The following is a 19,159-nucleotide window of genomic DNA, read 5'->3' on the forward strand; positions in this document are numbered from 1 at the left end:
TGATACAAAGCCCCTAGGGAATGGCTTTTTTTGAAGTTAAGTGTTCTGTGTTTTCAAGTGGCAGACTTGTATGTTAATGAGAAGACAATTTGAATCTGTCCTAAAAAGGCAAAACTCAGAAGCCTCTAGGTGCTCAAATACACTCAATATCCAATCGAGTCCCCAGAGCAAGCTTCTGAAGTCAGAACTTGGCTATTGCATTATAAAAATAGACAGGTCTAAGCCAAAAGTGCACACAAAGAAGCCTTGTACAGCATTTTGAGGCAGACATCCTGTGATGTTTTTTCTAGTTAGTAGGTGTTTTTCTGAAGCCAGATAGTCTCTTTTTTCTTTTCACTCTGAGAGAGTTTAAGGAAAGAAGATTGTCAACACAATATACTTTAGTTGAAATAAGGTAAATGAGGTAAAATTTGAATATGTTTAATTTGGGACTTTCATATTAAAGATTCTGTTTCATTGATAAATTCATCTTGAAGAAGAAAAGATCCAAATATTTTGCTTTTTTTTTTAAGGGACTTGACCAAACACATTGCATTTCCCCTTGACCCGGTACCTGGGAAAGTTTTCCAAGTTTAAGATGATACTCAGCTGATGTTTTTAAATGCCTCCCATGAGAAAGTATAATTCCTAGTGTTATTTGTGAAGAATGAAATAGTTGACCTTGTTATTTTCTTTGTAGAATTAAATAAAGGTTCAAGTCAAGTATATTCTGAAGCATTACTTACTACTAATATAGTGCCCATGTACCAGAGTTTTCAAGGTAAAAATTTTTAATCTTATATCTCATAATTTCAATGAATTTCCCTAAATTATAGGTATGATTTATATGTAATAAGACTGATGCTCTAAATTAGATGACTAAACATCAGATATGTTCTTATAGGTTTGTTTAACTTTGAGAATACCAGAACACAAAAAATTCTACAAGTATTAGAATTATGATATATTCCTATAGTTATTATTATGCTTTGTACTTAAGTGTTTACAAGCATTTCTGGTGGAAAAAGTATGTAATGTTCTTCCTAAGTTATGTAGCTAATACGGTCTACTAACATACTAAATTTCAATCTATTGTACTATTTAACTATTTGGAAGTTCTTGATAATTGTTTTTTATTTTAAAATGAATAGATTTTACATCATTATTAATTATTGTAATACTTGACTCTTATAAGAATAAATATACATTTATACTTTGTGACATATAGAATTTCAAAATATAGAGCATACAAGGAAAGTTTTACTCTAATTTACATCTAGAATGCTTTTGAATATTTCAAAAAATTCAGATATTAACAATAAATTTGAATAACCTGCCTTGTTTGTGTTCATGATTATTTTTTATGCTTAATGATGATGTGTGATCACAGCTTCATGATAATGTACATGTTTAAGGATGCCTGAAGTAGAGTTGAATTCAGCATTTGCTGGTTAGTCCTTCCAAGGGCCAAAGCTGAACAGTGTATTCTTGGCCAAACTTGACTTTATCCCTAATTATGACAAACTCTAATTTTGAATCATGGTGTTGATTTATTTCACATGACAACATGGCACCTTGTTCTTTTGAAACTATACTGTCTTTCTTCTTGTTTCAGTTATATGGCACTACTTTCATGGCACCCTACTGCAAAGGTATGCTGAAGAAAGAAATGGTCTCAATGTTGTCAGTGGTCCCATCTTTGATTCTGATTATGACGGACATTATGATTCCTTAGAGACTCTGAAACAGTAAGACCTTATTTCATTTACTCTTAAAAACAGCTCTCAAGTGAGATTACCATCCAGCTGAGTCAGCAGAACCTTTTCTATCTGATACTGTTCATATTTATGTACATGACATTTCTGATTACGCTGGAAGCCCCTTGAAATATCTGATTAATTTTGATGTTTTGCTCAGTGTTAAATATTTTTTAGATGAAAGCAGTGTTTATCGCCCACTCAGCTCAGATGAATAATTCTGTAGTTCATATTAAATACTGAACTCTGCCTTTGTTAAGAAAATAACATCAGTGTTGAAAATCTCTCTGTGTGGCTATTGTTAAGATACTGTCTTAACTTGCATACTGCCAATTAGAAGATGAAGAATGATATAGTGTGGCTGGAGGCATCCTGAGTCAAGGAAGCAGAAGGCTTATAAAGCGGTAGTGCCCCAGGGTTGCCTCTGGTCTAATGTCACAGCTTTTACCCAACTCTGCCGGGAGGGGAATGATACAGTGACCTTCTTGAGAAACCATCAGTGGTGCTGTTTTTATAAAGGAGATGGGAAAACATTTTAGAGACTAGTTAATCTTTATTAAAACAATAATTACAAGATTTTTGGAAGCAATTTTGCTATTCAGACTGTAAAAAAAAAAGAGAATGAAACATCCACTGAGATTCAGCCCCTTTCTGAGAACCACTCTCTCAGGCAGATTTAGGGATTACTGTTTACACACATATACCTGTGACCACTTTAGTTTGTAAAATGACATTTTTCGTTTTTTTGTTTTTACTATATCCCTTGAGGCATAAGGGTCCCATGTAAATGCCTCAGAGATGACAGCAATAGAATGGGTAAAGAAGAGAACTTATACCTTTCCCATTCACAGCTTTAACCAGAGCGCTGTTTCCATCTATTTTATGTATCATGGTTCCACATACAATTATGTTTTAAAACAATGATACCAGTACCTTAAATTTTGAAAGATGCTAAAATACCACCCAAACAAATCTAGTTTTTTTTTTTTTTTAAATTTCAAACAAATCTAGTTTTGAGACCAAAGGAAATGGCAGAATTAAGATGAGGTAAAAGTGTCACTTGGGACATCTTTGAGAATATGCTTCAATTAAAAAAAACATAAAGTTATGGGATAGGAAAGAAGATCCAGGTAAAACATAGGAGAATTCATAGGTTCTCTGAAGGATCTAGAATAAAAAAGTCCCAAACCAGTTCTCTTTCACTCTCTGTTCATAACTGCCTAGAATATAAAAGACTATCAGTAATGCTTTAGAGTCTTGGTTGTACATATTCAAAATTGACATTTTCTCTTTAGTGTCTCAATTTCAGTTTGTTAATGTAGAATTACCCCCCAAAATCCAAAGTTTAATAAATTTCTATAGAAAATCACATTATGTGGATTGTGTTTAGCTGTCTTCTAATTCTTATTCTTTCTCCATCTGGCAGAAAATGTTGAGGTATTATGATAACTAGCTTCTTACAGTATGTTTAATTATTTGACTGAATTTTGGGGGGGATGTATTGTATTAACAATATACTTGAGTGAAATATTCAATAAGAGGAAGATAGTTATTTCTTTCTTAAACTTAAAGAAATAAAGTTATTTCTTTCTTACCATATTTTACAGAAACAGCAGAATCATCCGTAATCAAGAAATTGTGATTCCAACTCACTTCTTCATTGTGCTAACAAGTTGTAAAGATACATCTCAGACTCCCTCACAGTGTGAAAATCTAGATACCTTGGCTTTCATTTTGCCTCACAGGACTGATAACAGTGAGAGCTGTGCTGTAAGTAACCTTTTTAAATTTACCTTAAACACTGATACATAAATATGTTTGTGTGTGTCATATCTAACATAACTGGTATATACATGTACTTCAAAATTATAGGATGGTTTTAAATTTGATCCTCTAAGATGACATATCTTCAGAGAAGATCATTCTTGTCTGTTAAAAGCACTAACAGTAAGATCAAAATGTCAAAACTTAGTGACTTCGTATGGCTTAGCCATTAAATCCGTGTATGAATTCTGGGCCCTCCCCTGCAACAAAAGGCAGCAATAGACTTATGCTTACATTTCACTGACCACAATGATGTTAAGTGCCATGAATTAGGCATTGAGTTCCTTTTCCATCTGTACCATTCCAAAAGCTATTTTACCGATATCTTAAATACAAGCATTTAACAAATTCTATAATGGCAGTGTAATTAGAAGACACTAAATATTGAACATGAACCAGAAAGAGGATTATTTGAAGGTGTATCACACATACTTACGGAAATAGTGACTAAGGATTAGCTGGATATTGGCCTGAGACAACAGATCCCTTGTGTGTACTTTTTATTTATTCCTGTAAATATTGGAACAGATGGCAGATATCTACCGGCCAAGTAGTCTATTGAGTCAGGGCTATTCCCCTGAAAGCCAGAGTGAGGACTGCTGCAGAGGAGGAGACTGAATGGAGCAGCAGTTTTGGGTAGTGGATGATTGGAGGCTAATGGGAAAGTAGAAATTATTGGTCTGTTCCTTTTTATGTGAAAAGTCTATATTTACCATTTCCAACTAATAATATTTTAAGGGTACATGGACCTTTATTGAAGTATGCCTTTAAAGTATAATCATAGCACACCAACCAGTGGATATGCTCTTCATCTGACTTTCTCCAGTAGCCATTTTCAGAAATATGTATACCAACACATGGATGTATGATTTCCATCCCTATTACTTGCCTTAGCTACCATCTCTGCTTCCATGTGCCAGAACATAAGGCTTTAATTCTCTTTTGATCTCGTATTAGCTAAAACTTCACTACCTCACCAGAAATGAAAGTGCGTTTTACCACTTCCCCTAATCCTTTCTTCATCGCAACCACATAGATAACTGATTTGGATAAGAACTAGCATTTGTATAGTGCATTTGCACACATCATTACATTTGATCTTCAGAGTAACCCAGTAAGGAGGGTGCAGGTAAGAGAATTAGGATTCAGATGTTAAATAACTTGCCTCAGTTTACCTGGTAGGATAATGGTAGAAACCGGACTTGAATCCAAGTTTCTTTATGCTAATTTCCATATTCTTTCTACATGGCATGTTGCTTCTGTTTTCTAACATTTTTAAACTCCATACTGTTGCTGTTTCTTGCACCAAAGTAATAGAGGAACATCTGTTCCACGTATACTTTTCCCAAATTTGATACATCTATTAAACAAACATGCATGGTACGTATTAGATAGCGAGCTACTCAAGAGCAGGGATTATACCTAACAACTCTTGTGGTATCCGCCATTTAAGAGCCAAGGTGTCACGGCTGATTAAAATGGGGGAGATGAAAAGTTCATAGGGAAGGTTAATTGACTGCTCTCCAGTGACTCGTCTTCCTTTCCCACCCTCATAGCATGGGAAGCATGATTCCTCATGGGTTGAAGAGTTGTTGAGGCGACACAGAGCTCGAATCACAGATGTTGAACACATCACTGGACTCAGCTTCTATCAAGAAAGAAAAGAGCCAATTTCAGACATTTTAATGTTGAAAACACATTTGCCAACCTTTAAGCAAGAAGGCTGATGTTTTCTATTCCAAAACCACGCCGTAAATCTTTTTGAAAGAACCTTCTGTTTTATACATCCTGTATTTACACTATTGCATTGTTTGGAGACTGTTGACCAGAGTTAGAACTGGGAATCCTTTTGTGATACACAACCATCTCAGGGAAACTTGTGGCCTCCGCATAACAGTAGGAAAGTGTTCCTGTTGAGTCACGCACGTGTCTGAATGTGTAAGAATTGTTCAGATTTGGGAATAAAGACAGACCATACCTAAAACTGCTCTTCTACTTCTCTTAAGGGCAGAAGTAGCTGTGAACATTTTCTGGACACCAGATGTTTGAATCTTACTATCATTAATAAACTTCTGTGATGCTGGCAAACACTACACTAATGAGTAGGATTGGAATAGGCCATGTTTCATTCGTTTCTTCACAAGAATTTAAAAGTGATTCTGGATTCTTTTTAACTTGGAGTTAATTTTGATTTTAATCATCAAAGTTAATGGAAGCAAAAATATTTGAGGCCCTGTTTCTATCTTTTCTGTACAGCCCCTCAAAAGCCAAAGTATGTAATCTTGTGTTATTTTTTTAACTGTGACTGGGCGTCTTCAGATTTAATGATTCTTTCAAGTTAAACTTTGAGGGAAGACCTGTATTGAGTACATCTTTTTATAAAATTTTACTTAACATTTGTACCAAAGAAGAAAAATATTCCCATCCTTCTCACTGGTATTTAACATAGGTTGAAAATAACTCCCAAAATGGTTATTTTAGACTGTTAAAAGTGTGTCTTGTCTTAGTGAAGCTTCACAGAGCTTGTCAACTCATGCAAGGTGGCATTTTTCATCCAGAGAGTAGGAATGTTTTCCTCTGTGCACAAAAAATGATGCTACCAGCAGCAGAGCTATAATGTTCTGAGCTGTTCATTTTGAAGTTCCATTGATTTGAAGAGAATGTGTTACCATCATTTTATATCTTCTCAGTAGTCATGGTAAATGAACTTGATTTCTCTGCTTTATAGACTATACCTTTAGTACCAACCTGTGGACTTTCAAAAGCTACATTCACTTTTAGGCTACTTGGGTCTGATATAAGCGCTATATTAATACAACAAAGATCTGCATTTGTCCTTCATATGATACTTGTTCTTCAAAAGCATAGGGGCCACAAAGACCTAATTTAGATAATACAATTTGCATCTGAAAATTATTTACTAATTTAGAAAGTCTCACTGGTTTTGTTTTAGTCCCACAGATCCCTAAGGTTCTGTACATTTTTTTTCCCCAGTCTGTTTTTTTCTCTGTTGTTCAGATTGGGTAATTTCTATTGCTCTGTCTGTCTTCAAGTTCACGGATTCTCTCCTCTGTCTAATCCATTCTGCTGTTGAGCCCATCCACTGGTTTTTATATTTCAGCTATTGTGTTTTTTTATTTCTAAAATTTCCATTTAATTCTTCTTTGTAGCTTTTATTTCTTTGCTGAGAAATTTTATCTCTTTGCTGAGACTTTCCATTTTTGCATTTGTTTCAGACATATTCATAATTGCTTATTGAAGATTTTTATGATGGCTGTTGTAAAATCCTTGTCAGATAATTCCTACACATGTCATCTTTGTGTTCGCATCTATTGTCTTTTTTCATTCAAGAAGATTTTTCTGGTTCTTGTTGTAGTGAATGATTTTCAACTGAAACCTGGATATTTTAGGGATTATGTATGAAACTATGGATCTTATTTAAACTTTCTGTTTTAGCTGACTTTCTCTGTCATCACCCTAGCAGGGGAATTGGGGGCACTGTCTCATTATTGCCAGGTTCCTTACTCAGCATCTATTGACATGGGGTAAGAGGGGACCCTTGTTACTAGGCAGGGTGAGAATTCAGCTTCCCACTGGGTCTCCATTGATGCTTCCCTGGCTGAGATGTGCAGGGCACCTTGTTACTTCCCCCTTGTGGTCTCCACTGATGTTGTGGACAGGGGTGGCAGGGAAAACTTTATCACTAGGTGGGAATGAAATTACCAGGTTCCTACTCAGTCTCCTCTGATGCTATCCTGGCAGAGGACTTGGGGCACCTTTTCAGAACCTGGCAAACCACTGTCTTTGCTGGCATGGGTGGGATCATGGTCTTTTATGTGGTGTGTAGTTGGAGTGGAGCAGTTATTGTTTTCTCCCTTGCTAGGCCACTCCTCTTCTGGTCCTTTGGCTGGTGAGATAGCAGGCCTTTCTTGGGACTTCTTTTTGTCTGTACTCGTTGACATTTCAAGGTTGCTGACTTCTTCAGCAACAAGTCTAGCATATATGAACTAAAAGAAAACCCAGCAGAACTCATTACAGTGTTGTTCCTTGGGTCCCGAGATCCCTAGCCTGTCTGCCTTCTCCTCTCCACCTTTCAGAATCTTCTTATGTTTGTTTTATATATACTAATGAAGATTTTTATCTGCACTTAGCAGAAGGATATCTACTTCTTTATAGAAGTGTCTCATTGATTTTTATATATTTTTCAAAACACATGCAGACACAGTTGCCTCTACATAGAGCATCTTAGCAGATCTTAATTAAATGGATAGATGCCTTTCTCCTTTGCCAGACAGCAAGAATACAGAGAAAAGCAAGTTACAATCCTTCCAGTCTTGGTGAGAGAGAGGAGGCAGCAGAAGTGTAAATGATCCCTAAGAGATGGTAAATGTTATAATGGAGCCGTGGGCAGGGTGCCAGGGAGTACAAAGCAGGCACTGGGTGCTGCTTGGCAGTATCAGCAGTGGCTTCCCAGAGGTGGTAATGATTGGGCTAGGACTTGAAGGATGAATTGGAGCTCTGCAGGTGAATAAGTGAAAAAATGGCATTCTAGCCTCCCTTGGGTGGATACATTTGGGGCATTTTTCCATTTACTGGTACTTCTGATATTTTCTACAAGTGTCACTGTGACCAACTTACAATATACAACTATTTCATTTTTCTTACTTTGTTAGTCTCCCGTTCTTAAAGGAAATGTCAGACTATAAATTCTGTGCTGATTCTTTAAAGGAAAAGGCATCCACATCTGTTCCTACTTAGCTTTCAGTTGCTCTTATATGATGTGCTTTTGCTTTTCTCTTGTCTTGAAAGAGACCCTTTCTTGCACTCTTTCATCTACTTAAGACATGTGACTAGTCCCCAGTTTGAATGGTAAATTCACATGATCATATATGGAAATGTATGTATCCTACTTTTTTCAATAAAGGCTATTCTTTCCTTTTCAAATGCACAGCAAAACCTTTATTTATCCCTAATTTTGCTGCCATGCCTCCAGTGAGTACTTCTTAAATGAGGTAAGTAACTCTCATACATAATTTTCTACCTGGTTAGTTTATTCATGGCAGAGCAAAAAATCAGGTGAAACCTAAAAATATTTCCAAGAATCAGAGAAAAGAGGGCAAACCTTAGGGGGAAGAAGGCGAATGTTCAGGTTCCAGCAGGGTAAAGAGATATGCAGAGCATGGTTATGCCAGTTGGCCTGGTCGGTCCTGTTTAAGGAGATAAGACCCCACCGGGATAGAGCTGAACCACTGAGTCCTCCAGGATAAGCTATGGCCACTCCCCCTTGACTATTTTCTGCCATTAGCTGCAATAACTGTCCAGCCCGGATCTGTGGGTACATGTTTATCTGTAATTGAAACTGTTGTTTGAACTTGGAAACTAAATGTGATTATACTTCACGCTGAAGCCTATCACAGGAATTTGGTGTGTGGGTGCTTTCATAAGCACCAAGTTAAATTTTATCATGGCTACAGTCCAAGGGCATTTTCCCTGATTTTTTGGCCAGTCTAAATATTGTAAGGTAGGGAAAAAAAAAAAAAACTTCTATAGAATAAGTGTCTCTAAGCTAAGAAATGTGAATTTACAAATAAAAGTTGTATATACAGAATCTTGGCTGCTTTCCTGCCTGGATGTGGATGTGTGTTTGGAGGATGGGGTCAGGAAGGGCGGGGTGTTTCTCCAGGGATTAGTGCTGAGTACAAGGGTTGTAGACAATTAACTGCAGCTGTGTTGTCAGGAGGAGGAAAGAAGATCCGAAGTTCATTTCAGGTTCACAGAGTTAACCATTTCTGATTTGTGACCTATATCCTTGTTTGCGGTATTTTAATTACATTTAGTCGTACTTCTAGGTAACAGTGACAAGCATATATAAATATCTTTCCAGTATTTCAAATGGTCTGAAACCAGGAGGAAAGTCTCCAACTTGTAACTTCCATAGATTTTTTTCAACATAAAATTTTTGCATTTATCCTTTCTGTGATAGATAAATAATGAGTGAAGAAAAAAGATATTTGCTAGAAATCATATCTGTACCAGAAACCATAGAGGTATGAAATACGTTTTAGTGTACTAGAGATGAAAGAATCTCTGGAATAGGTATTATACCCATGGGATGGCAAAAGGAAGCAATGTAATCCTACCCCAACGTGGTTGTTTTAAATTTAACTTCATACTTTCACTCAAATCCTCAATTCAAGGGGCAATTTGAAGATTTTAATAAAAATATCTAACACATTACTTTAAAAACTCATATCCAGTTTCATTATATATCAGAAATTCAGAACTCAGAATAGACTTTGGCTTTCACAGAATAGAGATACAAAACAATTCAATAAACATCCAGGAAATGAGATTTTTACATCTCTTGATAATTTTGCCCCATCATGTCTAGGTATTTTTCACTATCAAAAATCGTTTATGCCTACACTTAGATGGCATTGCGCTGGGTTTAAAGGAAGCAAAACAGGTCTCAGGGGCTTCCCTGGTGGCGCAGTGGTTGGGAGTCCGCCTGCCGATGCAGGGGACGTGGGCTCGTGCCCCGGTCCGAGAAGATCCCACATGCCTCGGGCGGCTGGGCCCGTGAGCCATGGCCGCTGAGCCTGCGCATCCAGAGCCTGTGCTCTGCGGCGGGAGAGGCCACAACAGTGAGAGGCCCGCGTACTGCAAAAAAAAAAAAAAAAAAAAAAGTCTCAGAACTGAACGTTTATAAGCTAATAAAAACTTGAAACAATTTTAAATAAATGAGAACAAAATTTTCTCAGTCCAATGAGTAGATCTCATTGCTCAAATTTTCACAATTTAAAAAAATCTCAAAATTCTCAGTCATAAACTATTCTATACCTTGACACAATTTCATTCTTTTGAAGAGTTACTTTTATTAAGGTCAAAACAGAAACAGGCTGGTAGATCTCTGGGGCTTTTATTTGTGTACTTGTTTGTTTTTAAGATAACACCACTTTTTAACTTAATAGCACACTTTAAGACACTGCAACTAGATTAGATTCAATTAGGTCAAGATTGACAATAAATGTCAAAGCTGTGCTTACTCTGTGTCAAGGAATTAGGCATTAGAGATAAATTGGGGAACAGGACAGATGGGATGCCTGCACCCTTGGTACTTCCTTATCAACCTCTTAAGTTCTAGCCCAATGCACATGTCCTTTTGAAACCTCGTCTCTGTCCTGCTAAGGGATCGATCATGGGATCATACCCTCCTAGACTTTGGAGATTATAAATAGCACATGCCCTCAAGGCTAGACATTCTTACGTAGTTGCACCCAACCGCCCATGTTCCATAACCTGGGCACAGTGTTGCTAGATGGCATCGAGACCTACTAAGAGATTGTCCCCAACCCCTCTCTTCCCCCACCGCCCCACACCCCCACCCCATGCTAGGTCTAAATACATGGCTTGCTAAAGGCAACCTGCAACCATAAAAGGAAATAAAATGATTTTAAGGTGATGTGGTTATAGGTATAAGGGGATTGTTGGCTTCTACTTGGGGCTTCCAGGGAGGGACCTGGCAGGATTGTCTCCTAAAGAGAACACATTACCACAAACCATATAAGGAAAATGAGAAGTCCCAAGAAGCTGCATCATCTATACTTTTCCCAGCCTGTGATCTTCTGTTAAATTTGCTAAGACTGTATCCTTTGAGCTTATCTCCAAAAGCTATAACTTTGATGAGATATATATTGAGTGATGTTGAATGTGCTCTTTCACCAGGAGTGCAACTCTATACTGTGGGATTTCTTTCCTCCCAGTGGTTGTAACCGTCAAAGAAAATTAGTCAATTTAAGAAAGAATTGGAAAATTTTATTGGAGCCAAATTTGAGGATTATAACCCGGGAAGAGCATCTCAGAAAGCTATGAGAACTGTTTTGCCTGTTAGAAGTCAAGACACAGTTCATATAAGTTTTTTTAGACAGATGGCTGTACATTAAATGATGTATTATTGACAGTTTACATAATCCAGGTTTAAGTGCCATGATGGTGGGTCATATGATCCTTTACAAGATTAAGAAGGAATGTTATCTTCTAAGGACTTGTCTTGTTGATGCTAGGAGAATGTTGCTGTTTATGGTTGAGCAGGTATTCCTGCTGAAGGGGAAGGTTTGGTAAATGCATAATGCAGATACACAATGCACAGTGGGGGGAGAGGGGAGGCCAAAGGGTAGAAAAGAATTTTTATGTTTAAATTTTTCCTGTCTTGCCATAAATATGAATTTTATTTCACGTAACTCTCATTTGGGATTTAGCATGCTTCTTAAATTGATATATTCCTTTCATTTATTGTCTTGTCTGCAAAGTCATCTGTCACTGAGAAGAGAAATAATCTTTATATCCTCTGTTTCTAGCACAATGCCTGGCACATAGTAGTTGCTCAATTTAAAAAATGCCCAGGTGAATAAAAACCAATGAGATTATCCTAGCAAAATATCCATTTAAGATAGCCAAGGAATCACAGGTTACAGAAATGCAGCTGGAGGACAATCACACTGAAATTAATTATTCTTTGCATCCCTAGTTTTTAAGTGCCATATGGAATTTTCAATGGGATATTTTTTAACAAGAGTTCATCTATAGATATGTTTCTAGTGCACAATGCAGATTTAAAAAAATAATAATAAACAAAAGATCAAGAATGCCTTTCAAGGGTCATTCACAGTTGTTTCATTGACTACATCCTGTGGAAAGTATGATGTCTGGTGAACTGAAAACGAAACAAGGAACTCTTCAGAGTTTTGACATGTCAAATGAAAACCTCTCCATAAAGCACACAGCGTTTCTCCAGTAACAAGCTGCTGTCATAAACATTCAATGGCAAAGGTGAAGGTGCGTGGGAGTGTCATCCATGCTATGTAGCCCAGGCCCCAGGAGCAAAAACTTTTTTTAACTATACAGGCTAGTTGTGTTTTATCAACAGGCTGCCACAGGCTGCTTGGATCAACTGGCTTGATCCAAGATGGTGGACAAAGTAGGCTAAATGTCACCACTTTCCTTGCCTTGATTTATCTCTGTGTTTCCATACCAACCCCTGAAAGCTGAAAGACACTTCCCCTGACACATCTCTGTGTTTGTTTCAAAAGTACCTGGTGTTGGGCAGAGGTGCTTTGCAGCTGTACTAGGAGAGATACATGCTTTGAGAGATACACAGCAGTCAGCTGCTCCAAACCTGGCCCTGACTTGACCACAGGACCACACCTGTGCAGATGAAACCTGGAGGAGTCTAAGAGTTACCTTTGCATCATCCCCATGCTAAGGTCTTCGCCCAACAGGGGGATTTGTACTCTGCTTGCACAATTGGTGCTGTGTGCAAAGGAGTGTGGGAGACCACGCATGCCTGGGGTTCCCCTGGAAATCTCCACCCCTTTCCTAGTGCCTTGATGACCTGTCTGACCCTTAAAATTCCCTTACTCCCCTCCCTTAGAGGAGATGATGCCTTTAGAGCATGAGCTCTCTTTCTCCATTCTCTGGCCATTGAATAAAAGCCTGTCTTGCACCAAACTCAGTTTCATTATTGGCAGTGCGAACCTGAGTGGGAAAGAAGCCCCTGACCGAGCTTGGGGATGGCGGTGGGGGGGCCTTGGTTCAGCTAGGGCCCCAAGAGGGGGCCTTACATCTCATACAGGAGAATATCTTAGTTCTCATGTTCATCAACTCCAGGTAACACCTGCTGCTGTGGGGGAAAGCAAATCAGCCTGGAAGAAATAAGTAGGTGGTAGCAACCACACTGGAGCTTCTGGAACAGACAGACTTCAGGCAACTTCCCTTTACCAAAGAGGAGAGATTTTCCTCTTTCCACACCTTCCTCCTATCTTTGAAATTTAGAGCAATGGAATCTAGCATTGGCTAAGATAGTAGTGAACCAAGAAGTGTTAGAGGTGGGTGAAATCATCCCATCCATCTCTGATGGAAGGTTGACAAATGATTAAACTTAAATTCTCAAATAACCAATGAATCAGTAATATTATTATGATAACAAAGATCTTGAGATCAAATGTGATGTTAGTTATAATAACTACCCATTACTGGGTACTTATTTTTTTCCAGACATTGTGCTAAATGATTTACATATATATTCTCAACAATCCTGTAATGTGAAAATACTCATCTAACCATAGCTAGTGGGTTATCCCTGGCAAGGATTTGAACCCAGGTTCTGGCAAAGTTCATACATTTAAGGAGTATGTCATATTGCCTTCTTAATAAACACATTGAAAATGTTCAAGTTCATCAAGTTGTACTCTATCAGTAATTGAACTCTGAAACAGTTCTTGAAATAACTTTATTAATAGTGTATTAATAGTATGAAATATCACCAATTTAAAAAAAAAAGCACTTAAAACAAAACAAAGATACGTTAACCCTCAATTGAAAAATGGGCAAAAGTCTGGATTAAGACATGCACAGGAAAGAAATGAAAAGAGAAAACATAAATGCATAAAATGTTTTAATTCATTAATTAACATATTTTTGTGCTTACCATGTAGGAAAATGATTAAAAAGATGCAGATCTCCAGTGTTTCAAAGTTATAGGCAGTCAGACCTTGAGGAGGACAGCACAACATAAGATGCTATGACATCTCTGACGGCAATTTGATAACTGTGTTCTGAAAGTCTAAAAATTGTCCACAAACACTTCAGTCTTCTGTATGAAGAACTTTTAGTTCTTCAAATTTGTTCTGAAGAAGACATGATTCAACTGCTGGAAGATACAAAGTCATGCTCAGTCTAAATGGTTGACTATTACTAGAGAAACAGTAATGGTATAGTATATTCATATAATAGAATAAACTCTTAAAAAGTGATGCTTATCTAAATTTACTAAAGTGGAAAACTTCACACCATAGGAATTCAAAACGACAGCTTCTAAAATGGCATATGATAATTTATCGATTCTGGTGAAAGGAAAAATAAAGTCCCCTTTCCTCCTCTTTCCCCTTCTTCTTTCTTCTCTTCCTTTTCTTCTCTTTCTCTCCTCTTCAGTGTCATCGCTCTCATTGTTCCCTCTGGAAGTTAATGCCCTAAAATATTAACAATATTTGTATCTGAGTGGTGGGATTTGGGGTGATCTTCAGTTTCTTGTTCCTCTATAATGCATTAATTTTATAATCTGGAAAAAAGCAGTAAAATTCATTTAGGCAAAAAATATTTTGAAAAGTCATAAAGTATTTGAAGTATCTTTACCCATGTCTATATAGGTGGTAATAAATGTCTGAACAGCATAAAGTATCCAGTACCAAAGGATATTGACTTGGTACAGATTAACAGTGTGTACGTGTCATTCCCTCATTACATTGCTGTTTGCCATGGCGATGCTAACACAATTCCAAAAGGCCCATTCTGACTTGAATTCTGCCGTACTGCACAAGACATGTGTCTTTTATCATCTTCTTTCCTGTTTTCTGTGTGCACACCTGGTCCAACTTCCTTCTAATCCATCATAGAAGAAGTGTGATTCTTTTTCTTTTTCCCCCAGGCCTGACTCCTCACTTCCTCCAGGGCTTTGTTTTCTTAATGATTAATGCTTCTTTCTCACACGCACATCTGTGATTCCTACCTCTGAACTGATTCCACATCTCTGCTTTGACTATGCACGTGTCCTTCTTCTATTCCTCTAAAGTATTTACCCTGTGGCATCTGTTCCCTCTGGCTGCCTCACAGTCTTCTCTTCTCACTGTAGGAAAGGACAGATAAGTGATTGGTTTTTATTTCCTGATGTTATTTCTTCACCAACCTCTCCCCTTTTTTGGAAACTCCAATAAATTAGTTTCAGACCACCTGGCCAAACTTCACTACTTTTTATAACCTCTCTTAAAAAAAATAACAATTTCCTAATTGACAGCTTTTGTTTTTATTTTGGTAATTTAAAAAATATATTGTAAAATATAAGGAGGAAAATAACAATCATCCGATGCAGCCACCCACTGTTAACATCCTTTCTAGTTTATTAATTGATTGATAATTGCATCAATCTTTTTGTGTTATATTTTCAAACACTATGATTATCTTAAGCCTCCTTACATGGCCCAGATTCCATTTTTCAGTAATGTTTATTTTCTTCTTTCTTATTTGTAATTTATTATTTCTATATTATTACTTTTTTGAGCCTACTATCCCCTCTTTTAAAATCTCCTCCTATTGTTTTATTATACCTTCCTTAACTTTATTCTTATTTTTTGGATTCACATTTCTGTTAACCTGTTCTGTAATGTGCAGCATTTCTTTTGACCTATGTGTTTTTCTTCTAGATGGGATTGATGTAATGAGCTCTTCCTTCCTTCCCTCCTTCCTTCCTTTGTTCCTTCCTCCCTCCCTCCCTTCTTTCCCTCCTCTCTCCCTCCCTTCTTTCCCTCCTCCCTCCCGCCCTTCCTTCCAGCCTTCCTTCTTTTATATCCTGTAGTAATTTGCTGAGTTTAATGCCATTTCTTTTTATATTACTCATCCTATTTTGTTCTGAGATGAAGCAATCATCTTCCAGTTGTGTCTGAGTGTTGTTTGTGTTTTCCTTTAAACTGTGTCAGGGAGGAATATTTTATGTCCTATCCAATTTTCTGAAGTCCAAGGGTAGTGTAGGGATGGGAGGAAAGATGGACTGAGGTTGTCTTAGACTTTCTAGGATATTTGAGATCTTCTTCAGAGATTGTGTCTCAGAGAAAGGTACAATTCACCTTAGGTTAAAAAATCCTATGTTGGATAATTTTAGACTTTGACTTATTTCTCCAATTTAGTGCATACCAGAGAGATTTCACATATCTGTCAACCGTATTTTCTCTTTCTCTGTTTCACTGGTTTTCCTCCCATTATGTCCCTATTTAACCATTATAATAGATGGTTGGCTCTTTCCATTCCAAATGCCTCTTTGCAATGTGACTTTGCTGCTCCATCCCTTGAATGTGGGTTAGCCTTGTGACTTACTTTGACCAATAGAATGTGGCAGAAGTGACATTTCTCCACTAATGAGGTTGTCCACCAATGAGGTCACCTTGCCACTTATGCTTCTGGCTCTGAAAATGCTCCTACTACCATGTAAGGAAGTCAGTGCTTAACTACTGAATGATGAGAAAATATGTAGGAGAGAGGCTCAGCTCACAGCCGGTTCCAAGGGCCCAAATGAGAGGATAAGGCCATCTGATGGCCTCTAGCCCCAATGGGGCTGCCAGATGACTGCAGCTGTATGAGTGGCCCCAAAGGAAACCATCAGAAGAACCACCCAGCTGATCACCGTCACAGAATCATGAGAAATATTAAATCATTATTTTAAGCTACTATGTCTTAGGGAGGTTTTTATGCAAAAATATATAATTGATACCTGAACAAGGATGGTATCATAAGCCCAACTTGAAACATGTGACATTGGCTTTGGGACCAGGCAGTGGGCAGAGGCTGGAAATGGTAGAGACTGTTGAAGGTAGAAGAAAGGACTACTTGAGTTATGTGTTATACGATGTTGCTGTTCTTCAAAATCTGTCTCCAGTTGTTTGTGAAACACTCTGAAGGGGACAAGGCTGAGTTGAAAATTGAGACTTAAGGCATTTGTGTGCGACTGTTGATTCCATATTTGAAAGGACACATTGATGCACATCAGTGTTCATTGAAGCATTATTCACGATAGCTGAGAGCAACCCCAATGTCCATGGATGGATGAATAGATAAGCAAAATGTTGTCGATACATACAATAAAATATCACTCAGCCTTAAAAAGGAAAGAAAATCTGTTACATGCTCCAACATACATGAACCTGGAGGACATAGGTGAATAAGTCAGTCAACAAAAGACAGTATTGTATGGTTCCACTTATATGGGGCATCTAAAGTGTCAAATTCACAGAAACAGGAAGTAGAATGGTGGTTACCAGTGGTGTGTAGGTGGGGGAAATAGGGAGATGTTAAATGGGCATCTGTTTTGCAAGACAAAAAAGTTCTGGAGATCTGTTGCAGAACAGTGCAAATATATTCACCACTACTGAACTGTACACTTAAAAATGGTTAACACGTTTTTTGTTTTTTTTTTTCGGTATGCGGCCCTCTCACTGCTGAGGCCTCTCCCGTTGCGGAGCACAGGCTCCAGACGCGCAGGCTCAGTGGCCATGGTTCACGGGCCCAGCTGCTCCGCGGCATGTGGGATCTTCCCGGACCGGGGCATGAACCCATGTCCCGTGCATCGGCAGGCGGACTCTCAACCACTGCGCCACCAGGGAAGCCCAACATGGTATATTTTAAGTAAGGTGGGTTTTGTTTGTTTGACCACATTTTTTTTTTTTTTCAGTCGAGGGGTGGGGAAGGACATGGTGACAAGATAGGTGGTAAATCCTGATTGTAGATGGGGAATTTGCAAGTTTACAGTTAAGCTTCACAGCAAAAATAAATATAGCAAGAGCAAAAATAACAAAAAAATTGTCATTTTAGAAACATTGTTAGTTCTGTAAATGTAAACATGAGATAAAACTGAATATAGGAAACTCCTGTAGCCACGGTACTTGGTAGATTTCAGCACTAAACTGAGGAGCAGTTCGCCCCCTGCTGGCCATCTTGGAATTGTTTCATTTTAGGAAATAACCAGGACTGATGGAATAAGCATGTGCCCTGTAAATTAGGTGCTTTCATTTACCAAAATATTTCCTGTAGAGACTCTAAACTCCCATAGCTGTTATCTGCAATTATTCACTCATTCATTCTTCCATACAGTTCATTTGGATATAGCTCACTCATTCACCAACCTTTATTTAACCCCTAATAGGTGCCAGGAGCTGTGCTAAACACAGGTTTCAAAGATGACACTGGTGTAGACCTGAATTTGGCATCTAATAGAGTGACATTGACACGTAAATCATTAAATTCAGTCAAGCGTTATAAACGTGATAGAATTTGTCTGTGTACTAGAGAATAAAAATTGGGGCATAAAGAGTCAGTAAAGAGACTCAGCAGAAGTATAATGAGTAAATGGGATCCCTACCCTTAGAATTCACTAAGAAGAAGTAATCTGATCATACAAATATTAATATATTAATTGTACATTAATATATTCTCTTTTTTCTCTAGTTGGATTTTTCAAGAACGGCTCTTTATTTTGAAATAATTACAGATTCACAGGAAGTTGCAGAGGCAGTACAGATAGTCCCACGTATACCTCATCCTGTTTTCCCGGTGATTGCATCTTCAAAACAGAAAGTTGATAACGGTATAAAGTGTGTGCATAGTTCTGTGACATTTTATCAGATGTTTAGATTTCATAAGTGCCACTGCAATCAAGTATTCCATCACCACAGACCCCCCGCAGCTACCCCTGGAGAGTCACACCCACCTCCTCCCTCCATCATCCCTAACTCCTAACAACAGTTCATCTGTAAAAGATGACATTGGCCTCCAGAGATAACAACTAATAGAAAGACATAGGTAAATCATGTAAATCAAATTCAGGAGATATATACATATATTAAGGTATTTTGTCATTTTAGGAATGTTATATAAATGGAATCATATAATATGTGACTCTTTGATATTGGCTTTTGTTTCTACACAGTACAATGTCCTTGAGATCCATCCTAGTTGTTACATATATCACTAGTTTGTTCCTTTATTTTTTTTTAATTGCA

General features: G+C 37.7%; 1 protein-coding gene across 1 annotated transcript in view; it reads left to right on the plus strand.

Annotated features, from left to right (window-relative positions):
• The window catches only part of ENPP1 (ectonucleotide pyrophosphatase/phosphodiesterase 1), a 67,857-nt gene extending 59,353 nt beyond the window's left edge, over window positions 1-8,504 (plus strand). Inside the window, exons 22-25 of the mRNA XM_081251268.1 lie at window positions 680-760; window positions 1,595-1,727; window positions 3,344-3,506; window positions 5,117-8,504. Coding sequence (XP_081107394.1) covers window positions 680-760; window positions 1,595-1,727; window positions 3,344-3,506; window positions 5,117-5,287 — 548 coding nt within the window. The 3' untranslated portion in view covers window positions 5,288-8,504. The remainder of the gene's footprint in view (window positions 1-679; window positions 761-1,594; window positions 1,728-3,343; window positions 3,507-5,116) is intronic.
• Window positions 8,505-19,159: the final 10,655 nt, after the last annotated feature.

The sequence above is a fragment of the Mesoplodon bidens genome (assembly GCF_964165515.1).
Source record: "Mesoplodon bidens genome assembly, chromosome: 12".
Taxonomy (NCBI): Eukaryota; Metazoa; Chordata; class Mammalia; order Artiodactyla; family Ziphiidae; genus Mesoplodon; species Mesoplodon bidens.